Genomic DNA, 22,645 nt, shown 5'->3' with positions numbered 1-22,645 from the left:
TAAAAGTCTAAGTTAAATTTTTGATCCACTTTTTTTTACTTTATCTATGTTTTTAATCTTCCACCCACCCGAGCAACGCCGGAGAATTCACCTAGTATTCATAGAAATAATAAGTATATAAGCTCAATTTTTTTTAACGAATCTACTCATATTATTTAACTTAAATAATGTTGCGTAGGGGTGGGTGGAGGATCCAAGTAAAAGGCCAACAGTCGTTTCACAGCATTTACTGATGATTAAGGAGATACACGCAGTGTCACTGCTAAGTCCAGAATGCCCTGATATCGCCTACGTACCGCCTTATAAAGGGTAGATCTCTCAGGACGCCTAATCTGTTTACCTGTTGTATAGTCACGTATTCGGATATGTATTTCCCCGATATTGGGTCTCCCCGTACCGATTCTGAGAAATAACTAATATCGGTCATTGTTTAGCCTAAATGCACTTAGAGTCCAGATATAATCTTTGGAAGTAAGTGCATGCATTTAGTTAATCCGATAACAGATATCCGTTGGTCTAAGTACAATTCGCTCAATCCACGGCGTACGTAACAATAATTTTATTTAATGTATTGATAACTGGCGCACCTCGATAAAATAAACGATTTTTGATTATTAATCTACAAGAATAGGCGAAACATGATTTTTCTAAGTGGAAATTTATTTAATTCTCATATACAGACAATTTAATATATTATCCATATTAATTCAATTCAGATTAGTGTAAATACTACATAGTAAATAATAGTAGCGAATTTTTAGCTCGCAATATTACCGATTTAAAATTCAGCACACTTCCAATTAACCCTTTTAAACGAAAACAAAAAATAGTGTAGCTAGTACACTATCCCAATAAACATGTTTCAATAGAAAATACTCAATATAAAATAGTATTAACAGTGGGAAAAAATCCCAAGTGAAAATACGTACTTTTGACTTTTGATTTGAACTGGACGACTACTTAGAGAGATTTGAAAGCTAAAAAGTACTACAAATGAAAGATAAAATACTCGATTATAGATTACAATATTCATTTTGAACAGAAAATTGACTTATTTTGAGACATCGACCAAACAACACCAAGATATAGAAAAATCGCGCAATTTAAAAAACACATACATATCTCCGAAACTCGAGCCATCAACATTTTTTATTACCAGATTCGTATTTACTGGGCATATATCTATAAGAAAAGTCATATATCATCTCTGAACCATTTTTCGTGTCGAACAGTGTAATTATTTATATCTGAAAATTTTTGATATCTTCAATTTTCCGATCTACATATATGAATTCTTCGGTTAAAGTTCCGTAGTGTAAAGTAGGAACATAAGAGAGAGCATCCACTGTCTAAGTGCATTCGTGGGTGAGAAATAGACACCCCGGATTAAGCTAATGGGATACGGTAAGTGCCGGAACTAAGATTGAAGATGTATGTACGAGTATGTATGAATCTGAATAATATGAAAAGCTTGGATTAACTTGACGTTGTGATTTAAGCATACAAAATAAATCGTGTAAAGTATTTCATGATTTTAGATAGGAAAAATATGTATATAATAATATAAATTAAAACGGACGCGATGTATATATATTTGTGGGTATGTGGGTATGTATGTATGTGATGGATGCGTCGACAAGTATGGAGATTTCAAAAAAACAATTTTTAGAATGCCAGGAGTTGTACTTAGAAATATTTAATATTCCTGCTTCCAGCTTCAATTTCGAATCCGGACTTCTGTTTCAATTCTGATTCCCGATCCCTGTTTCAGTTCCGATTCCCAATTCCTGTTTCAGTTCCAATTCCGATTAATTGTTACTATATGTATTATAACTTTATTTTAAATCATGCATCAATTTTTTTCCGAAACCACCCGTCGAAATTTCAACGGGCACAGCACTAGTGTATGTATAATTATTAGTCACCGGAGCCTGAGGGGGCCGTGTATTGTTCAAAGGTTGTAAATGCATTGTTAAAGGTTTGCCGAACAATGGATAGCACTGTGACTATCCTACCTCTAATAATTATACATATAAGGAACATTTTATCAGTATCAGTAAATGATTAAATTTGATTCATCAAAATGTCCATTCTATAAAATTCGAAAATCACTCGCGCGTTTTAACGGGCTTAAAGAGATTATTTACTTTTGTAAAATAAAACTGTATATGTTCAATTCAATCGAAATAGTTTAGAAATACCGACGGTTTGATATAAAATACTAACCGGTCGACGTTTATTTGTTATATTACAATTACTAACCGTTTGATTGCCGATCCGAATGTGTCCGTTTGTTTTATTTATCGAGCGTCTGCCAAAATAGCTACATATTTGCCAAAGGATACGCATAATACATATGCATATGTATTGTAGAAATGTACATATTATGTAGCAAAATCTGCAGGTATATTGTTTGAAAAAACTGATCCGAACAAAATAATAATAATACATCCGAATATCCGACATGTCATTTTTCGATATTCAACCCAGAACCTTTTTTATTTTTTTTAAATACATGTTTGTTTGATTTTTATGTAACATTTTCGATATGTATTTTTTTTATCCGATCCGTTGCAGGGAAACCTACATGTTTGTATGTACATATGTTTGTACCCGGATTCTGTAGTTATTTATTAGTCACTAAGGTACACATATTTTTTTATATGATTGTAAATACAGATACAGTTTATTAAAGAGCGCAGTAGTTTGTATTATTTCACATTGCGTCAATTTAAATGAAATTCCCAACAACGAAGCCAGTCTGGAAATGCATTTGGAATGAAGGTTTGTTTGATTTTAATTAATTACATCGTGTCGATAGCAATACATAGGCTTTGTACAATTATAAATCGGGTGTTTGTATGTCGATATCCCTTCCCAAGTATCTGATCGAGATCGGATTTATTTTTATGACAATTCACCGATGTATGGAAACGTCACGTCAGATCGCAATACGCGTGAGGAATCGTAGCAATGCGAGGTGTCATTAATTCCGGTCGTCTAGTTTGTGGTGAAATATAATAATGCTTTTAGTCCGTACACGTGTTATAATATAATCGAGGAGAGAACAAAGACGGATTCGAATTTTCCTTTTTTGTCTGAAGGGTCTGAAGGGTCACAATCTCGCCGACGGTGTCGATTCCTAATGTATCAAAATATGAAAACATTTCCATTGTTCTATACAAATTTGGAGGCCATACTCCATGGAAAACAATAATATACTATATATTATAGTTCAAAGGAGAATTTCAAAGATTCCTTCTGAACTCAAATCACTTTCTTATAATGAAAGATTGAAAATAATGAATCTCACTACATTGGAGACGAGAAGAACTAGAGGTGACTTAATCGAAGTCTATAAAATTCTCAATAATCACTATAATTGTCATATGTCTAATCTTATTTCATTCAACATAAACACTCACCTCAGAGGTCACTCGCTTAGACTCCAAAAAGATAAATATAATAAATTGATCAGAGATACATTCTTTTCTAACAGAGTGGTTTCAGTTTGGAATAGTCTTCCCAACGATTTAGTAACCTCTATTAATATTAATATTTTTAAGAATAAACTTGATACTTTTTTTAAAACCAAAGGATTTTTGTGATTCTTCTTTCCTATAATCATATTTCTCTATTTTTATCTTTTTTGTTCATATATTTTATATTTTTTTTCTTCTCTTATTTTATTTTAATATTGTTTTTTTAATGTATTTTAATTTTTCTCATTTTTTTATTGCATATATGTATAATTTGTAAAATATGTTTATTTCAAACCCCTTGGGCCTATCGGCTTTGCCGCCTTCCCCAAGTATATTAAATAAATAAATTATATAAACGAACGCGGGGTTTGGTGCATCCACTCTAAAATCGCCAGATTAACAGAACGGCAGCTTTAAACGTAATTCTCGTTTTCTCGAATGATAGATTGCACATCAGATGATAAGTAACCTTTCGATGTGCACAGATGCAATTATTAAAATTGAGTTGGATCTTTCTGGCGAGTTTAATAAGGCAAGATTCGGAACTTATCGAATTAACTCGCCTGAAAGATGCAATTCAATTTTAATAATTACCATTTTAATAATTGTATCTGTGCACATCGAAAGGTTACCCGTCATCTGATGTGCAATCTATCATTCGAGAAGATGAGAATTGCATTTAAAGCAGCCGTCCGTTAATCTGTCGTTCAATTTGTCTGGCGATTTTAGAGCGGATGCACCGCATCCACGAACGCGATGTACATATGTATGTGTGTATTATTAATTACTAGTTGTTTTACCTGGCTTCGCTCAGTATTTGTAATATAAACAGCTTAAATATGGCGAATCTAATAGTAAATATTCATTAGTTTTTTTATTAAATTGCTTTGAATCGAAAAAAAAAATATTCAATCAATTGAACTGTCTTTATAGAAACTTTGTTTTATTTACGAAGTTTCCAACCAAAAATACTTACATACATACATACATACATATACATATACATATACAAAGTCTTTTTCACAATTATATATTAGGCTAGCTGAACCCGGCATGCGTTGCAATGCCACAATAACGCATGCAATTTACGTTCCCGTTCCCGTTCATACAAAAAATCCTCAAAGTTCTATTGTAATCGGTTCAGTGGTCAAGGAGGCTATTCGAGACACACACACACACATACATTCATTTTTATATACATATACATAATACATATATAGACTAGCTGAACCCGGCATGCGTTGTAATGCCACAATAACGCATACAATTCCCGTTCCCGTTCCCGATCTCGTTTTCATTCTCGTTCCCACTTGACGGAAGAACGCAGACAGCGAAGACATTGGTCGTGACGCGAAAACATTTGAAATTATGGCGTTGCAATAACACCCATTCCCGTTTGTCCCGTTTCTGTTTCCGTTTTTGGGCGATTTTTTTTCACAGTAATCTTCCTGGACATGCATACAACAAATCCTGAAAGTTCAAATGTAATTGGTTTAGTGGTTTAAGAGCCTATTCGAGACACAAAAGACCGACATTAATTTATATATATATACATACATAAATGATTATATGTATATCGATTTCGATTCCTTTTTCAGTTCCGGATCCGGATTCCTTAATCAGTTCCAGTTCCAGATTCCTGCTTTAGTTCCGGATTCGAATTCCTTTTTCAGTTCCATATTCGTTTTCCATTTACAGTCCCGGTTTCCAATTCCTTTTTCAGTTCCGAATCCAGAATCCTGTTTCAGTTACGATTCTCAATTCCTTTTTCAGTTCCGATGCCCAATTCCTGTTTCAGTTATAATTCCCGATTCCTGTTTCATTTCAGATTTTCAATCCCTGTTTCCATTCCAAATTCCGATTCTCGATTCCTGTGTCAGTTCCGATTCCCGATTCCTGGTTCAATTCCGATTCCCGATCCCTGTTTCAGCTCCAATTCCTGATTCCGATTGGTTATTACTACAGAGCGGACCCAGAGCGCGCCGTTCATTGTTCACATGTTGTAAATGCATTTTTAAAGGTTTGCCGAACCATTTTTATAAAGCATTTACAATAATTGAACAATAGACGGCGCTCTCTGGGTCCACGCTTTAGTTATTACTAGTTAGCGGAACGGAAGCATGCTGTCAATTGTTAATTGTTGGCCGTGCTTTGTTAAAGGTTCGTCAAACCTTTTTTTTGCACTCTAGCTTTGTAAAAAGACTTCTGAAAGAAAGAAAAAGACAGAAAAGATTCCTGGAAACAGCACGCTTTCTATCCGCTCTTTAGTTATTACCAGTCTTCGTCTTCTTCGTTTTTCCAGAAAACAGGGTAATTTGGGTCTATTTTACAGGAAACAGGGCAAACTACAAAGCTAGAGAGAAAAAGAAAAGGATCACCATAAAAGCATAAAAGAGGTTTGTAAAAATGAACAATGGTGCGCAGTGTTCGTATTGTAACTTTATTTTAAATCATGTATCAATTTGTTTCTGAAACCACCCGTTGAAATTTCAACGGGCATAGCACTAGTTGTTAATGATATTGTACAAATGAATAGAAAAAGAAATACTTATTTCCACTCGCATTCCATTCATATATTATATACATATATGTGCATACAATGTTCTAGCATACACAATTTAATAGCAACTCGCACTTTCATCCGCAGATTGTTATCAAGGAGTTCTATTATAACGTGTGTACAATTTTCATTCATAACGAGCGTACATTGTTTTAAAATGTCACACAGAACAAAATGAAGCTCTCGTTTTATGAATTTATAAAACGAAACACCAACAAATACAATTTGAGCGTTACACATTTAAAATAATGGATTCTTTTGGCTAAAAACATACTCAATAATTCAAGACAAGACTGAAACACAGTTGACGTCACGTGTCCTTGACCTCAAGCTCTGCACGTACAGAATGCATATGCCTGGGAGGTCACACGTGTATGCATATCCATATGCAACCGACTAGTATCTCCTACATTTCTTTAAATATGGGATTCAATGCTATCGATATTTGGGACTGTGTACCATGGGTATGGGCTAGGGGCGCTGCGTTAATTTCGCATGTTTAAAAGTATCTAAAAAAACACGTACCACGTACCATTCAGTTTGTTTTCACCCCTAAAACCGAAAAATACATGTATCAATAAAATCTCATAATACGAATTGTTTGTTTTGAATCGATGACCCACCAGTTTTAGGTATTCGAACATTTCGAAAACAAACTATGGGAATTTATTGCTTCCATAGGACTTTCCGTAGTATAAAAAACATGGAACGGATATATATGTATGTATGTATTTTTTTAAACTGCATGCGTTAAGTTTGACATCGGTAGTTGATATATCGTACGGCATGGCTTCCAGCTGTAAAGGGTTTCTTCAGGTCATTGTTAATTCGCATGATTTTATTATTTCGACAAGTTACATTTCTTCAAATATGGGAATCACCGTTATCAATTACAGTCAAACAATTGTGTTCTGATTTTGAACCACTCTTTAGGTCACTTTGATATCTTACCGACATACGGGGGGGGGGGTAGTTAGCTAGCTTTAAAGTAAGTTATTTTTATAAGTTAACATTAAAGTAAGTTAATGTCTTCGACATGAAGTTAAAGGAGTTTAATTATTAACCAACTCATTAAAAATTACGTCCGACTCTTATATCAGATTGAAGCGTGGATATGTAGCTAACTATACACGTCTTTCCACCACCACCCCTTTACAGCTCACAGGCTAAACAATGAGGGCAAAATCACACAGGGAAGAACGGCACGTCGTGTGCTTGGCTCCCCGCTGCGGGGGGCTTCTGATACATTTCCTCAAATATGAGATACATCGCCATCGATCACTGTCAAGCAAGGATAAATACAAGGATACAATTTTACTGAAAATACTCCAGGGGGTGATTTTGGGATGGTGTGTGCTACGCGTGCCATGAATAAATGCAAGGCATGCTATGTTTTTTTCGCATGTTTAACAGTATCTAAAAAAAAACAACAATGTGCCGCGTTCCTGCCTGTGTGATTTTGCCCTTATAATCTAATCTCATATATACATATATGTATATGTATGTATATGTATATATATATATATATATATATATATATATATATATATATATATATATATATATATATATATATATTCATTTTATCATGCACACTCGCCTAACATATTTACCCAAAGCGACGATTGTGCCAAACAGATTAAGACTCAAGAAATTTTATATATATATATTTTTTAATACATCATTATTAGATAAATCGAACATTATACATGATATCTATGGTCAGACATTTCAAACATCGTATACAATACGATCAATAAAATTTTCATGTAATAATACGAATTTATATACAATAAACATCCACAGAGACATCTATGGAGAGAAACCTGGCGAAACCTGAGATATAACACAATAACTTAAGATTTCGCAAGAGAAATTGGGAGGGAAAGCCAATTTTGCAGGAACCGTTTCAATAAAAATTAGAAAAATTGGCAAACTCTGATGAGAAACGACCAACCTGGTAATAAACCAGTGTGACTCGAACTCATAACCACACTGACCATAGCAAGATATTCTGACCAACATGTCCATGTTGCTTTATAAACATATTGTCAATATGTTTATATTTTTTTTGTTTTGGAATTGGATGGATATGAAAAATCGTATATACGCATATGCTTGTCAAATATGTAAATAAAAAGGGTCAAATTGATAATTACATATGCATACATAATTGGACGAATCCCAGTTCTAAATAGCAGTAAGCGCCACATTTTTTTCACAAATTATGTCGGTTTCGTCGACCGGTTGCATATCATATGTTACACTTTTTACAATGCTTATATTTTTATTGGGATATTAACTCTTGGGAAAGATGTCACGTTGAATACATTTCCGTATGCTCAGATAAGACCAACACCATTCTGATAAGTCTATTACGGAAAACTATCTGATTACAATCTAACGCAGGCCCAAAACTTTTCGAGCCAAACTTTTCTACCGAACCCAAGACTTTTTTGAGCTACAACAGTTTTTTGCATGTTGGGGTCAACTCTGAAGATTTGTCGATGCTGTGAACCTTTTCCTGGTGTGCTGCGGGACAAACGACGGAACCAAAAACAATAGTGTTTATGGAACCATCTCTCTGGATCACGTCAACGACCACCATTGTCAACAGCCATCCAACCATAACAACACGTCCATATAAGCGACGAGAAGCTGTGTTGCAGCCATCAGAAACACAGAAACCAGACATGGAGCATCATCTTTTCAAAGTGACGCTGCTCGTGGCGGTCTTCGCTTGCTGCACATGTATAAATGGACCGTGGAGATTCGATCGTCGGGTTTGGATTGGTTGATTCATTGTTTCGTTTTTCAGGCGAGTTCCAGGGCAGGCATTCGAGTCGGTCGCGGTACAGGAACAACTTTATGAATAACGTGTTCGGAAAATGGACCGGAAGTTTCCAGCCGAAGACTGACAGACCGGTCGCTGAAAAGGTTTCCAATTTTCACGGTGTCGACTCGGTGTCCAATGAATCCAGGAAAAGTCGCTGTAAGTCTTTTTTTATTGTGTATGAAATTTTAATCGGAATCTTGTCAAATGCTATAGTCGATCCGAATAGCACGAGACTTATTTAACTATATGTATAATATTACTAGCTGTATTACCCAGCTTAGCTCGATATTTGTAAAATAAACTGCTCAAACATAACTAATCTAATAGTAAACATTTTATTAAATTTATTTGAATAGTTTTATTTTATATAAATTTATTTGAATATTCATTTGTTTTTTTTTTATTAAATTGACTGTCACGAACAAACAAACATACATACATACATATATAGTAAGTCTCTTATAAAAAAATATATGTATACCAGAATCAGGCGCCTGCGCCCCCTAGGGCTTCGCCCTCGGCGCCTTTGCCCCCTGGGACTTTAAATCGAATTATTTGTTCGATGACGTCACGGATTTATGACCCAATGAACGATAGTTACATACCTACATATAAAGTCTCTTTCGAAATTATATATTAGATTACAATATAATTCGATTTTAAGGTCTTTAATAATATTACTGTAAGTTTTGCTGTCCATAACATGACGCTGACAATTATTTTTACCGTCTAAAAAATTAAAATTTCCATTAATTTATATAATACTAGCTGTTTTAACCGGGCTTCGCTCGGTACTTGTAAAATAAACTGCTTAAACATGACTAATCTAATAGTGAATATTTTATTAAATTTATTTGAATAGTTTTATTTTATATAAATTTATTTGAATACTCATTTTTTTTTTTTATTAAATTGATTGTCACGAAAAAACAAAAATATTGTATAGTAAGTCTCTTATGAAAAATTATATGTATACGAAATTATATATATACCAGAATCCGCCGCCTGCGTCCCCACGGATGTGCCCCCTAGGGCTTCGCCCCCCGGCACGAAGGCGGCTTCGCCCTGGGCGCCTTTGCCCCGGGGACTTTGAATCCTTTGAATCGAAAAAAATCGAATTATTTGTTCGATGAAGTCACGGATTTACGACCCAATGAACGAAGGTTACATATATATGTACATACAAAGTCTCTTTCCAAATTATATATTAAGATATAATTTCGAAAGAGACTATGTATTGTATGTATGTAAGGTTTGTTGGTAACATCGAAAACACATCAAAGTTTCAATGACGACGATATCGTCATCGTTAAATATATTTTTTTTTTCGAATCAAATAAATATAATAAAAAAAAAACAATTAAATGTTTACTATTAGATTGTTTTTCCATGTTAAAGCTGTGTATATTACAAATACCGAGCGAAGCCGGGTAAAAAAACTGGTATAAAATATATACGTATTCCATAAATAAATTAATAATATCAACAACTTACGTATTTTATATTAAAATTTTATTAATGTCAATATTTCAAAGCCAGTGTTGTACCCGATTAAATATCATCGCATTGGTGATGGCATATTAAGTTATTAAATAAAAAATAAATACAATTTATGTATCGGTCCTGTGTTCAATCCGCACGCAGTCGAATTTTTTTCAAATACCTTTTAAATATAATTAATTTAATATTATTTAATATTTTTATATGAAAAAAAATGGTATAAACTACTAACAATATAAAACACCAACATAAAAATTAACCAATTCAATAAATTTTCAATACATGGCGTGTATATTATATTTCAATAAATTTTCAATACTCTTTAGTGCCGACTATTTGAGACTTTAGCGCCGTTTATTTGCTTAGAGGAAAAATTGGTAGCAAACAGTATATATATAGAAGTTTTTTTCTTTTGTTATTATATTCGTATACGTGTTGGCAGTGGTTTAGTTGTGACGTACATATGTATGTCGAATCGAAACGACTATTATAGTACGGCGAGTGTTACATATCTCAGACAGACAGACAGGTTCGACTATAAAGCTCGTTGACGTTTACTGAGTCATTTTGAACGATGATTGATAATTTGAAATTGGCAGCCTTGAACTTTCAGTGCATTTTATAAATATACACAATCATACTAAGTGTGATTTTCAATCCTGATAATGTTGAATTCAATGACACTAAGTTATATTATTTTTAGTTTCATGTCATAATTATGTGACATTTAATAAATTTCCATTACTTTTATCGCGATCGAATTTAATTAAAATTTAGACTAAATTTGAAAAAAATTTATTAAGATTTATAATATAAAATTTTATTGTATTTTAAGTAATAATAAATATGACGAAACTTTGTAGTTTCATCTCAACATCTCAAATTCATCTCAACATCTCAACATATAACATCTCAAATATACATAAATATATTTTTATATAGAAATATTCAAATACAAATTTTATCTGCGGCGCACAATTTAACACTGACTATTTTGAATAAGAATATTTCCTTTGCGAAAAAAATGCCGATTAATTTAAATATTTATATCAGCCGACGGACATTTGGCCGAATGAAATTTTTAAAATTTATTTCTAATATAAAAAAGGGATAAATAAAATAATCATTTACAACGATATTTTATTTTTATTTAATTTATCATTTATTTCATATTACAAATAAATTTACATTATTAAAAATTTCATTAGGCCTAATGTCCATCGGCCTAACGTACGTCACACAAGTATTAATTCAGCCAAATGTCCACGCATGAATTTTTAAAAATTAAATCCTCCACCCAGACCTCAGTTTATGATTCCAGGTCGATGGTTTCCTATCAGAGTTTGCCAATTTATCTGATTTTCATTGAAACGGTTCCAACAAATTGGCAACCTTTTCCCATTTCTCGAAATTTTCGAGTTTTCAGCATCTCGAATTTCGACGATTCGTATAAAAATGCTGCAAATTTGCCCATAAATGTCTCGCAAATTACAGAATTTGACGATTTATATATAAAAAAAAATGCTCCAAAAATGTAATTTGCTCCGTTAAAATTGTTCTAAAAATTGTATATCGATGTCTGTACTTGGCCAGGATGCACATTGGGGTTTACCTGTTAGACCTTTCTGGTATATATACGTATACATATGTATGTAAAAAATAAAATAAAAAATTCAACATCTTTGACAGGAAGTAAGAGTTATCTTATATAACTTAATAATATTTTGAATTTTTGAAAGACCTGCTAACTACTAGTTTGCCGCTACGATAAATAGTAAAACTAATTGTCGTAAATCAACACAAAGATCGTTTATATAAGTTGTAAAACTCCAGTTTTGTCTTATTATTTTAATAGTCCTGTCATTATTGACGTTGGTGACGTTTCCTGCGGAGTCCTGTGCCGCAGCTAGTGGCAATAATGGCACTTGCATGTCTCCAGAAGATTGTTACAGACGTGGGGGATCAGCTGATGGAACTTGTGCCAGCGGATATGGAAGCTGTTGCGTCTGTAAGCAAACCTAACTGTCAATCAAGTGGTTTCAAACTTGGGAAAATTTTCATCTGATTGTTTTTTACAGTCATGGCAACCTGCGGCAGTATGACTGCAGAAAACGGTACCTACTTCGTCAATCAAGGATATCCTGCTAGATTTGATGGCACCGCTTCCTGTCAACTGACAGTGGCCAAGTCTCATCCGGACGTCTGTCAAATCAGGTATAGATTCTAAAAATGCATCACAGACAATTTTTATGTACAAAAATAAATATTCGACATTGCAACCGCATGACTGATTAAACATTTGCGACTGTCAAAGTGAGTCGAACGCTCATGTAATGGTGCGTACAAATTAAACCAACGAAGACACGCTCAGTTGGGACAGTAGCGTACAAAATATCGAAATAAAAATTAAATTGAAAAATTAAAATTAAATATCAAAATTAAAACTATAATTATTATATTAAAATTTAAATTAAATATTGAAAGATAAAATAGAACATACACAATTTAAATAAAGGTCAATGGGCAAATAGTATGGAAGAAAACCCCACGGCGGACAGAATTGAAATTGTGAGGATATATAGATAAATGTCTCTAATTTATCATGGTAAGGGTCGCTTTCTTGTGGGTTGTGGGAATATTGAAAAACGAGCGAAAAAATATTGCAACGAGCGAGACGCGACCCTATATCTGCGTGTGAGAGAGAGGGAGCGAACATTTACCTGCCAGGTACGTACATCAACATCACGCGGGACGTACAACAACTCGCCAAACCCTTTACTTACTAAAGTTTTGTAAGCGTCGAAGGGTAGCTACCCGTGGAGAAGAAACCAAAACAAACCCGGAAGAAAAAAAAATCTGAGTATGGCTGCTTTAGTAGCTATTTAACAGAACGACAACTTATATTTAATAGTAGTATTCGATCCTTTGAATAAATATATTTTTGGTTCAAACTTTGTTCTCCCATGGATTCTAAATAATATAACCATATATAATGTTAAGTTAATTTATACTCTTTCATTTTAAATCATTTTCATTCATGTCCGCGACCGGGTCGGATTACACCCAATGACCTTTACAAGATTGATTTTCAATTGTTTCTCTCATCGAAATGATAATATAGACTATTTTTTTTGTCGTTGACATCCGACTGTGTTTTTTCGGGTTGGAACATGCATGGCGCGATCGGAAGGATAGAGAGTCCAAGGTCAAGATTAGTTTCGAGCAAGCGACTGGTCAATTAATCTTTCGAAATTATTTTTCTTTCGATATTTTGTACGCTACTGGTTTCAAAAAAGTTGCCCTGTGGTGCCCTTCGTTGGTTTGGTGCGTACGCACCATAAGATGTAGAGCGCATGCGCAAAGTAAGTATAATATAATATGTATATACGCTAGCAACCATATATGTACATATGTACATTAATGCATTACAAAAATATCTAGCTCTGCATGGGCTAATTTTTTAATATATTTATTTAAAAAAAATATTGTTTCAGGCTGGACTTCGACCAGTTTCAGATCACTGGTCCCGAATCGATCAATCACATTTGCGACAATGATCAGTTTATAGTGTCTGGTGGCAATCCCGTGCCGGCCATTTGTGGCATCAATCAGGGCAGTCACAGTCAGTGGTTTTGATTTTCTGTCATTTTTTTTTATTTTCAGTTATATTTAATATTTCTGTTTTTATTATAAAATATAATCAACTATATACTACACTCATCATGAAAAAGATCAATGACCCCAAACGATGATGAAACTTATGAAATATTTTCCTATTTGAGATTTAGTCTGAGCTTGTTAATTGTTTAAGATCAGACTTATCAACTCACCTAAAACACTGAATTTAGGAATCTTTCCTCAAATATGCTCCACCAAAAAGTCTTCCTTACACATTCTTCTTATAGTCCTATCTAAAGGAAGCCTAGAACTTTAGACCTTACATCAATCCCTGTCTACTTTTCTTAATTTTAGTGTGCATTGATACCGAAATCGGTACTACAGATCCAATCATCCTCACTTTTATAACTCGAGGACTATATTTTTAAAGGAATTGGGAAAAGCATTCTGAAAAACCTTTTCTCAAACATGCTCCACCAAAAAAGTCTTTCTTGCACATTCTTCTCATAGTCTTTTTTAAACGAAGCCTGAACTTTATTCCTTACATCAATCCCTATTTATTTTTATTAATTTTAGTGTACATTGACATCGGAATTGATACTAAAAATCCAATCATCCTCACTTTATAACTCTATCTAAAGGACTATCCTTTCAAAGAAATATAAAAATGCATTCCAGGCAATACTGAATTGAGGAAACTTTCCTTAAGCATCCTTCATCAAAAAAATCTTCTTGATATACTATATTACTATACTATATTCTTTTCATAGTCCTATCTCAACAAGACCCAGAACTTCTTGTCTATTTTAAATTTCAGTGTATATTGATATCGGAATCGTTACTCATAATCCAATCATCCTCACTTTTATACATAACTCAAATACTATATTTTCAAAGAAATTGATAATGAATTTTGGAAACTTTCAATACTTAACTTAACAATACTGAATTTTGGAAACTTTCCTTTAACATCCCCACCAAAAAATCTTCTTTATATACATACATACTAGTGCCCGTTGATTTCAACAGGTGGTTTCGGAAAGGAATTGATACATTACTCAACAATCCAGCCCGTGTGAAATGATGATTGAATGTGTGTGTGTGTGTGTGTGTGTGTGTGTGTGTGTGTGTGTGTGTGTGTGTGTGTGTGTGTGTATGTGTCACCCGTCGCTCGGCCTGACATCATATGACACTCCACCCCCCCACTTCCCCGCCACCATGCTTCCCGCGTTTCCTCGGCTGTGTGTCTACGATCTGGCACATACACACATTGTGTCCGTTTATATATATATATATATATATATATATATATATATATATATATATATATATATATATATATATATATATATATATATATATATATATATATATATTATATTCTTATCATAGTCCTATCTCAACGAGACCCAGAACTTACATCAATTCGTGTCTTTTTAATTTCAGTGTACATTGATGCCGGAATTGGTACTACGAATCCGATCATCCTCACTTTTGTAACTCGAGGGCCGTCTTTTCAAAGGAATTGGAAAGTGAGAGTATCTCAAATACCATGCAGCACCATATACAGAGGTGAGACACAATTTCAAATGAAAATCTACCCATCAGCCTCTCACCTACTTACTAGGAACTTATTTAGTCACTAAAAACTTGGGTTTTTGTCGTTTGCAGCCGAGGAGGGCTGTCTCCAGTACTACACCCAAGTCTCAGGCCAGTTGCGCTCCTTCAACTACGACCCAATCGGAGGTCTACAGCTGTCCAATCAAGATTACAGCATCTGCATCCGGATGGAGAGGAACTTTTGCGGAATACAGTATTCGGCTTGTCCGGATCAGACCGCCTTAGGTGAGGGCATCAACTTCGACGTCCAAAGTAATTATCTGTTTTTGTTTCTTATCGTTGTTCGATTGCAATCGGAGCCACTGCATCGTGCAATTTAACGCACCACACTAATTGCCGACTAATGCTGCATGAACTGTCAACTAAACGTATGTATGTATAGACGAGACTTACAGGTATCAGGTATATCAATTGGCACGAACATTCGATAATAATAATAGGAATGTATGCATAACTAACAAATAATAATGTCTGCGATTCGTCGATTGTAGAGATCGCTAACTATGATACTTGTATCGTAAACCGCCATCTACCAGAGACTATGTAGATAGATTGCCCAGCTTTTTGCAATCTATCTATTTGTTATTGTTTATTAATTTTTACATCTTTAAAATACTTTCCAACTCAATCGAAATAAGTTCTATTACTTCACCTTTCATAGTAATAAATTTTAATGTGATCACATTTAAGTTCCTTCACATTTAATGTGATCGAACTAAATAAGATTGCAATTCATTAAATTACATTGTTTCATAGCTTCATAGAATAACATTACAAAATTTATTGTGACATTTTTTCATATTAAGTCGTTCAGTAATTACTTTAATAATTTTGAAAAACATTTATTGTGATTATATCAAGCCTAATTATTGACTTTGTGACTCAACCTCAAGTGGCATTTTTGCCAACTACAGGTGCTTGCAAAAAAAACCGTTCATGATTGAATAATACATTGAGCAACCTTCTACTTACTCGTATGATGCTGTGGATGCTTGTTCAAAGCCTGCGAGCGATAAATCAACTCAATAAGTTGTACAGCCCGAGGCCAATTACTCCGTTTGTGGTCCCCCATAAGAATGATTAGACATTTGCTGTCTTTTATTTTTATATTTATTACTTTTGTAACTATAAAATAAAACATGTTTTATTTCACAATAATATCATACAGATTTAACTTCGATTGAAATTTTCTTCTAATTTGAACGCCAAACTACCATTATTAATTAAAAATTTAACTTACACTAACAAAACAAAACGTTCACCTGGGCCATCGTAATGACTCATACTCAATTTAAATATACACAATCATACTATTTTGAATGTAAAATCACACAATAGACTATGTAGTAGAGTATGTCATCACGACGGCGCCATTAAAAGCTCATTAGATAAGTACACACATACAATATTAACGGTCGTTGATGGGAGCACAGTTTAAACTTGACAATGATTTTTATTGGGCGGTCATAAGAATGTGTTTAAAAATTTGGTCAAAATAAAATATTTACTTACATATTTATTAATTTTCAATTTACACACATGTTTTTTCCCCGCTGAAAATTGTCCATCTTTGCCATGTTTGTATGACCGCCATCGAAATGGCTTATATAATACTAATGGCCCTATACATATAATACACGTTCTTATTTCAAGTATGAAAAGGTATTAATATTGTATCCGTCACGAATTAATGGACGGCTTTGCTTTTTAAATGTTGATGATTCTTATTTTGAATTGGGATCGACACAATCTTCAGAACAACCTTTCATACAAAAGAGGGATCAAAAAACAAAAAATACCAAATAATCAAAGAATTATTTAAATTTAAAAAATAATTCAAAAGCAAAAAAAGACATTTGTATGTGCACTGTTTTTGATATTATTTTAAGTCTTAATTAATTTTTAAAAACCTGACTATTATTTTTTTTTTAATAATTAATTGAACAAATTGGGAGGTATTCAATATAAATAAGTTAAAAAATCAAGTTGAAATGGGGAAAGCTTGCATATACATATATGACTTCTGTGATACACCGGTGGTTTAGTGGGGTGGGCCCCCCTGTACTTTTAAATGTAAAATATATATATATTTAAATAAAAATATATAATTTTTTTTGCTGCAAATTTATTTTTTCAAAATTTTTCGTCTGCAGCGCCTTTTTTTCCTTAAATTATATAAATAATAAATTAACTAAAAAACCCTCCTTAACATGATTTAATGTTTAATTTTTTATTGTAAAAAGACGTTTCAAAAAATAAAAATATTTTGAAAAATCAATATTGGCCAATTCAAAAAACCTCAGGAACGGAGGGGGGGGGGTACAAAAGTTCAAACAAAGATCAGCGTTCGATGGATGCTTTTCGCACAAAATATGGTACACTATTGTCAATATCTTAGAAAAAAATTCTTGCTTTGAATGCTAATGAAGCGGTCTATTTTTATTTGAAAAGCATCCAGCTAACGCCTATCTTTATATAATCACTCCAGCGCTGGTGAACACCTCATTGGTGGATGTTGATTCTAAGATATTGGGACCGTGTCAATTTAGGGTGAAATCGCACAGGGAAGAACAGCACGTCGTGCGCTTGGTTCCCCGCTGTGTGGGTTCTCCTACATTTCTTCAAATATAGGATACACCGTTATCGATCACTCTCAAGCAAGGATAAATACAAGGATACAATTTTACCGAAAATACTCCAGGGGTGATATGTGCAAGGCATGCCACATATTTTTCGCATGTTTAAAAGTATCTAAAAAAACCATGTGCCACATTCCTTCCTGTGTGATTTCGCCTTATGTTTTAAATTTTAACTTATACACACCCATGTAAAACATTCTAATGAAATCGACTGTCTCAAACTTTTACATTTGAATTTCAAGCAATGTTGAAGTGTTTTGTATTAACTCTTGAAGTATTTGCATTTTCGATTGTATTGTGTGTTTTTCAGGCGGCAATAACAGAACTCGCAGTTTTTCACTGTCAGGAAATTCGAATTTGGCCGTGCCGGCCATGATCGGGTCAAGCAACACTCCGAACAGTTGTCCAGCGGATTGGTTGGCCATACCTTGCGTCTCTAATATTGGCCGCCCACCCACTGCCGCCCCCAGCTGCACAGATCGAATCTGCGGAGGAACACTGGCCGCAGAAGTCTCCTTGCAACAGGCCACCATATTCAGTATGCTATCAAAAAAAAAAAAAAATCTCTTCCCCAAAATCCCCTGACACAATTCCTACTTAGGAATACATTTCGGAACTTCACTCAACCGAGCAACGCCGAGTAGTTAATATATAATTAGTGTCAATATACTTGTATCAACGAAAACATGCAAAATATCATACACTAGCTGAACCAGGCATGCGTTGCAATGCCACAATAACGCGTGCAATTCTCGCTCCCTTTCCACAGATATTCAATTTTATATAAACAATTTTATATATTTGCTGACGTGGGCCAGCCGCTGTGTGTTTGTGGTATAGCCCTGAATGGGCAGTACATTCGAGTGCGAGGTAGGCGTGGCGCGATTATTGTCACACTAGCGGCGTGATGCGTTGAAGGCGGGATAGCTTCACTTTCGCGTCATAATTACGAATCTTATTATTAAGAGGGTTTTTCCCGTTTCTTTTTCACAGTAATCTTCCCGGACAAATCCTGAAAGTTCCATCGTAATCGGTTCAGTGGTTTAGGAGCCTATTCGAGACACACAGACAGACATTCATTTTTATATATATAGATAACATTGTAGCATAGACGTGTAGAGGGGTTTCCAAAATCGTAGTAAAATATGTAGCAGTAGTGGGAGGTAATGGCTCTTTATCCGTCGGCCTGTCAGCTCCAAATGAAGCATGGATCAAAACCGTCTAATATTTATAATCTCAACACAGAGAGGTCATTGGTCGATGGGTCGTGAAACCTTAGGGTGAAATCACACAGCGTGGGATGTGGATTTTTTTTAGATAGTTTTAAACGGGTCTACATCACGGCATCGAAAGGTCGAAAGATCGAAAAGGCAAATATTGGAAAGCAAAGATCGAAAATCGAAAAATTTTAAATCGAAAGATCAAAAATAATTTATGCATGGTAACGGTACTATGTATGTAAATATAATACATATCAGTGTCATGCGGTGAAATTATCTCTCTTTTTGTCGTACACCCTTGCTTAATGTATGCGGGCAGGATAAGGGAGGAAAAGCTTGTTCCTCTTGTATCGAGGCTGTACGATGGGGGTATAGAGAGTTTTACCGCACGCCACTGATATATATATATTTTTTTTTTTTTTTTTTTTACCCGCTTTTCATATGTATTCATGGTAAACGAACATTTTAGATTTTTTGACCTTTCGATGCGGTTTTAAACATATAGAAAAAATATGGCGTTCTTTTCAAACCGAAAAATTTGAGCTGTTTCGTTGAAACTCTATAGTAGTGTTCATCCTTGTTCACGCCATAGTTTATCTATATGTTTAAAACTATCTAAAAAAAAAACGTCCCACATCCCACGCTGTGTGATTTCGCCCTTATTGGCTTTTTGTATACAGCTTGGCTTTTTGTATACAGCTTGTTTATACGCCATGTCCTTTTTGGCGCGAATGCCAGATAAGGTGATCAGCACTATTAAACCAGTGGTTAACGAGCGCCAATCACTTAATCTCTACGTATATTTACATATTTAAATAAAAACACTTCGACATTCGCAAATGCCACGATACAATATTTCATTTATTACTGATTTTAATTTAAAAACTTTTAAGATATTTCACAATCCGATGGCTAGACGACTTAAAAATGATTTTGTTATTATGGCTCAGTGGTTAGCGAATAATATTAACAAATGAGGGGTCACTGGCTCAAGCTTCGACCCAGTGTTGCTGGTCATAACTTGCATATATGTTTCTTATCACATTTGCTCATTTTTTTGTTTCATTTTTAAAACGGTTCCTCACCAAATTGGCCATCTACTCTTTGTTACCTGTATAGTACATATGTTAAACTTTGGCCATAGGTGTCGCCTTGGGGAAACCTATAATGGCACCATGGCAAATATACGTACATACAACAATTCTCTTGAAAATATATCACTATAGTTTTATGTCGATTTAAAAACCTTTATGATCGCGGAAATAATTAATTATTATGACAGGTCTGTATGATAAAATTTAGTCACAATTAATTTCACCTATGTACATGTTGGGTATCTTTACGCATTTTACAACTTTCGATTGTATATTTTATGTGCTTGATAATTTTTATGCATTTATTATAGTCTTGCGCGAATTCAACTTCAATATATTATACATACATAATTTTTATATAAAAATTTACTTATGTATGCGAATATCAAAACTATTTTTAATAATGTGTATAAGCGATTTGAAATGTTTTATATCGATAAGTATGTATGTTTATGTGATCAGTTATTCTATTATATATAACAGTGTGGCTTGGAAAGCGTCAGTGATTTTTTTTATGGATAATTTTATGTGGGTATTTATTTACATATTTATGGCCGAATAAAATTAATGTTATATTATATTCTATCTTGCGATATTTGTGCGCACGTTTATATCATTTTGCCAATTTTTTAATATTTAATAAGTCTCATACATACTTTTAATGAAATTTTCATAATTTAATTTTTATTTTGAGGATGCATATAAAATAAGAAAAAAATATTAAATTTTTTTTCTTTAGTCAAAATGGAAGAAATTATTTGTTTACTTCAAACCAATAAGATATAAAAATTATTTATTTTTTGCTTGCATTTTACATACCTATATATACATGATCATAAAATTATACAATAGAACGTTTATATAGTTTCTCAAACTATTCTAATTGAAATATCAAAAAATTTAAAAATAAATTGGGCAAAATTATAACCATTTCTATAACTTTCCGGAAATTCCTGCATAACACGATAAATTTTTTCAATTAAAAACGTAAAATTTAAAAAAGTTAGGATAATTAAATGTGTTATCCTCATTTGCGTTTACATTTTTATTCGTTTTTTTTCTCTTCTTGCTTTTATTCGGTTTCTTAGAGAACCAATTTACCGTGTTATAAGAAAATTGATTTTACTATGTGTATAAATACATACATATATATAATATTTTATATACAATAATTGCGCGTTATTATTAAATATTTGACCATTTCTATGATATAAATATGTATATATATATATATATATATATATATATATATATATATATATATATATATATATATATATATATATATATTTATTTTGTTTTTTTGATTTATTTTTATTATTTATTCTTTAGGCACTGTCAAACCGTTCAGGCTGTCGTTTCACACTGATGGAGTAGAAGCGCCCAACGACTCTGGAAATAGAGGATTTTGTCTCAACTACGTGCAACAACCCTGCACAAACACTCTTCGTTAAGGGCTGTCCACCACGTCCAAGGTGAAAAGTCCAAAGTACAATCAAATTTTTGGGTCAAATATTTTTTATAACCGTTGTTGTTTTTCATACGCACATTATTTGCGCTGTTTCTAATTATTGTTATATTTGTTATGTTGTTTCATTAAAGTTTATAAATATGATACGAATGGTTTTAATTATGCATATTTTTATGTTTTTTTATGCACAGCAGAGTGACGTTCGCTTTACAGTATACATTGCATTGGTATATATTAATAAAATTAGACAGATCATTCATCAAAATTTGCCTACAATACAAATGCACCCTATGTACCTATGTAAATATTTACATATTCATACGAAAAATTTGCGACAGTTTTTAATATTTTTCTTCATTTTAGATTATAATTAGGGTTTAATCTCTATTTAAAAATATATAAATATATCAAAGGTGTAATAAGTTGTTGAAATAAAATCTATCGAGTGAGTTTATAAAATGATACGAAACTAACAATTAAACTTAAATGTTTTGTCATATCATGGTGTAATTTATTACTCTCTTCTTCTAAAGTTAATAACACACATACATATGTATATAGCAGCTAATAAAAGTATAATTACGCATAATTACTTAAATTAAGTC

General features: G+C 33.2%; 1 protein-coding gene across 1 annotated transcript; it reads left to right on the top strand.

Moving 5' to 3' along the window:
* The first annotated feature begins 8,735 nt into the window (after nt 1-8,735).
* LOC143922340 (uncharacterized) lies at nt 8,736-22,023 on the top strand. Its single transcript, XM_077445564.1, has 9 exons — nt 8,736-8,793; nt 8,861-9,034; nt 12,234-12,386; nt 12,457-12,592; nt 13,873-14,000; nt 15,443-15,568; nt 15,668-15,841; nt 18,566-18,793; nt 21,902-22,023. The coding sequence occupies exons 1-9, from the start codon at nt 8,736-8,738 to the stop codon at nt 22,021-22,023; spliced, it is 1,299 nt and encodes a 432-aa protein (XP_077301690.1).
* The last annotated feature ends 622 nt before the right edge of the window (nt 22,024-22,645 follow it).

Source organism: Arctopsyche grandis, chromosome 2 (assembly GCF_051622035.1).
Source record: "Arctopsyche grandis isolate Sample6627 chromosome 2, ASM5162203v2, whole genome shotgun sequence".
In the NCBI taxonomy this organism is placed as follows: domain Eukaryota; kingdom Metazoa; phylum Arthropoda; class Insecta; order Trichoptera; family Hydropsychidae; genus Arctopsyche; species Arctopsyche grandis.
This window is presented reverse-complemented; position numbering and strand designations above follow the sequence as displayed.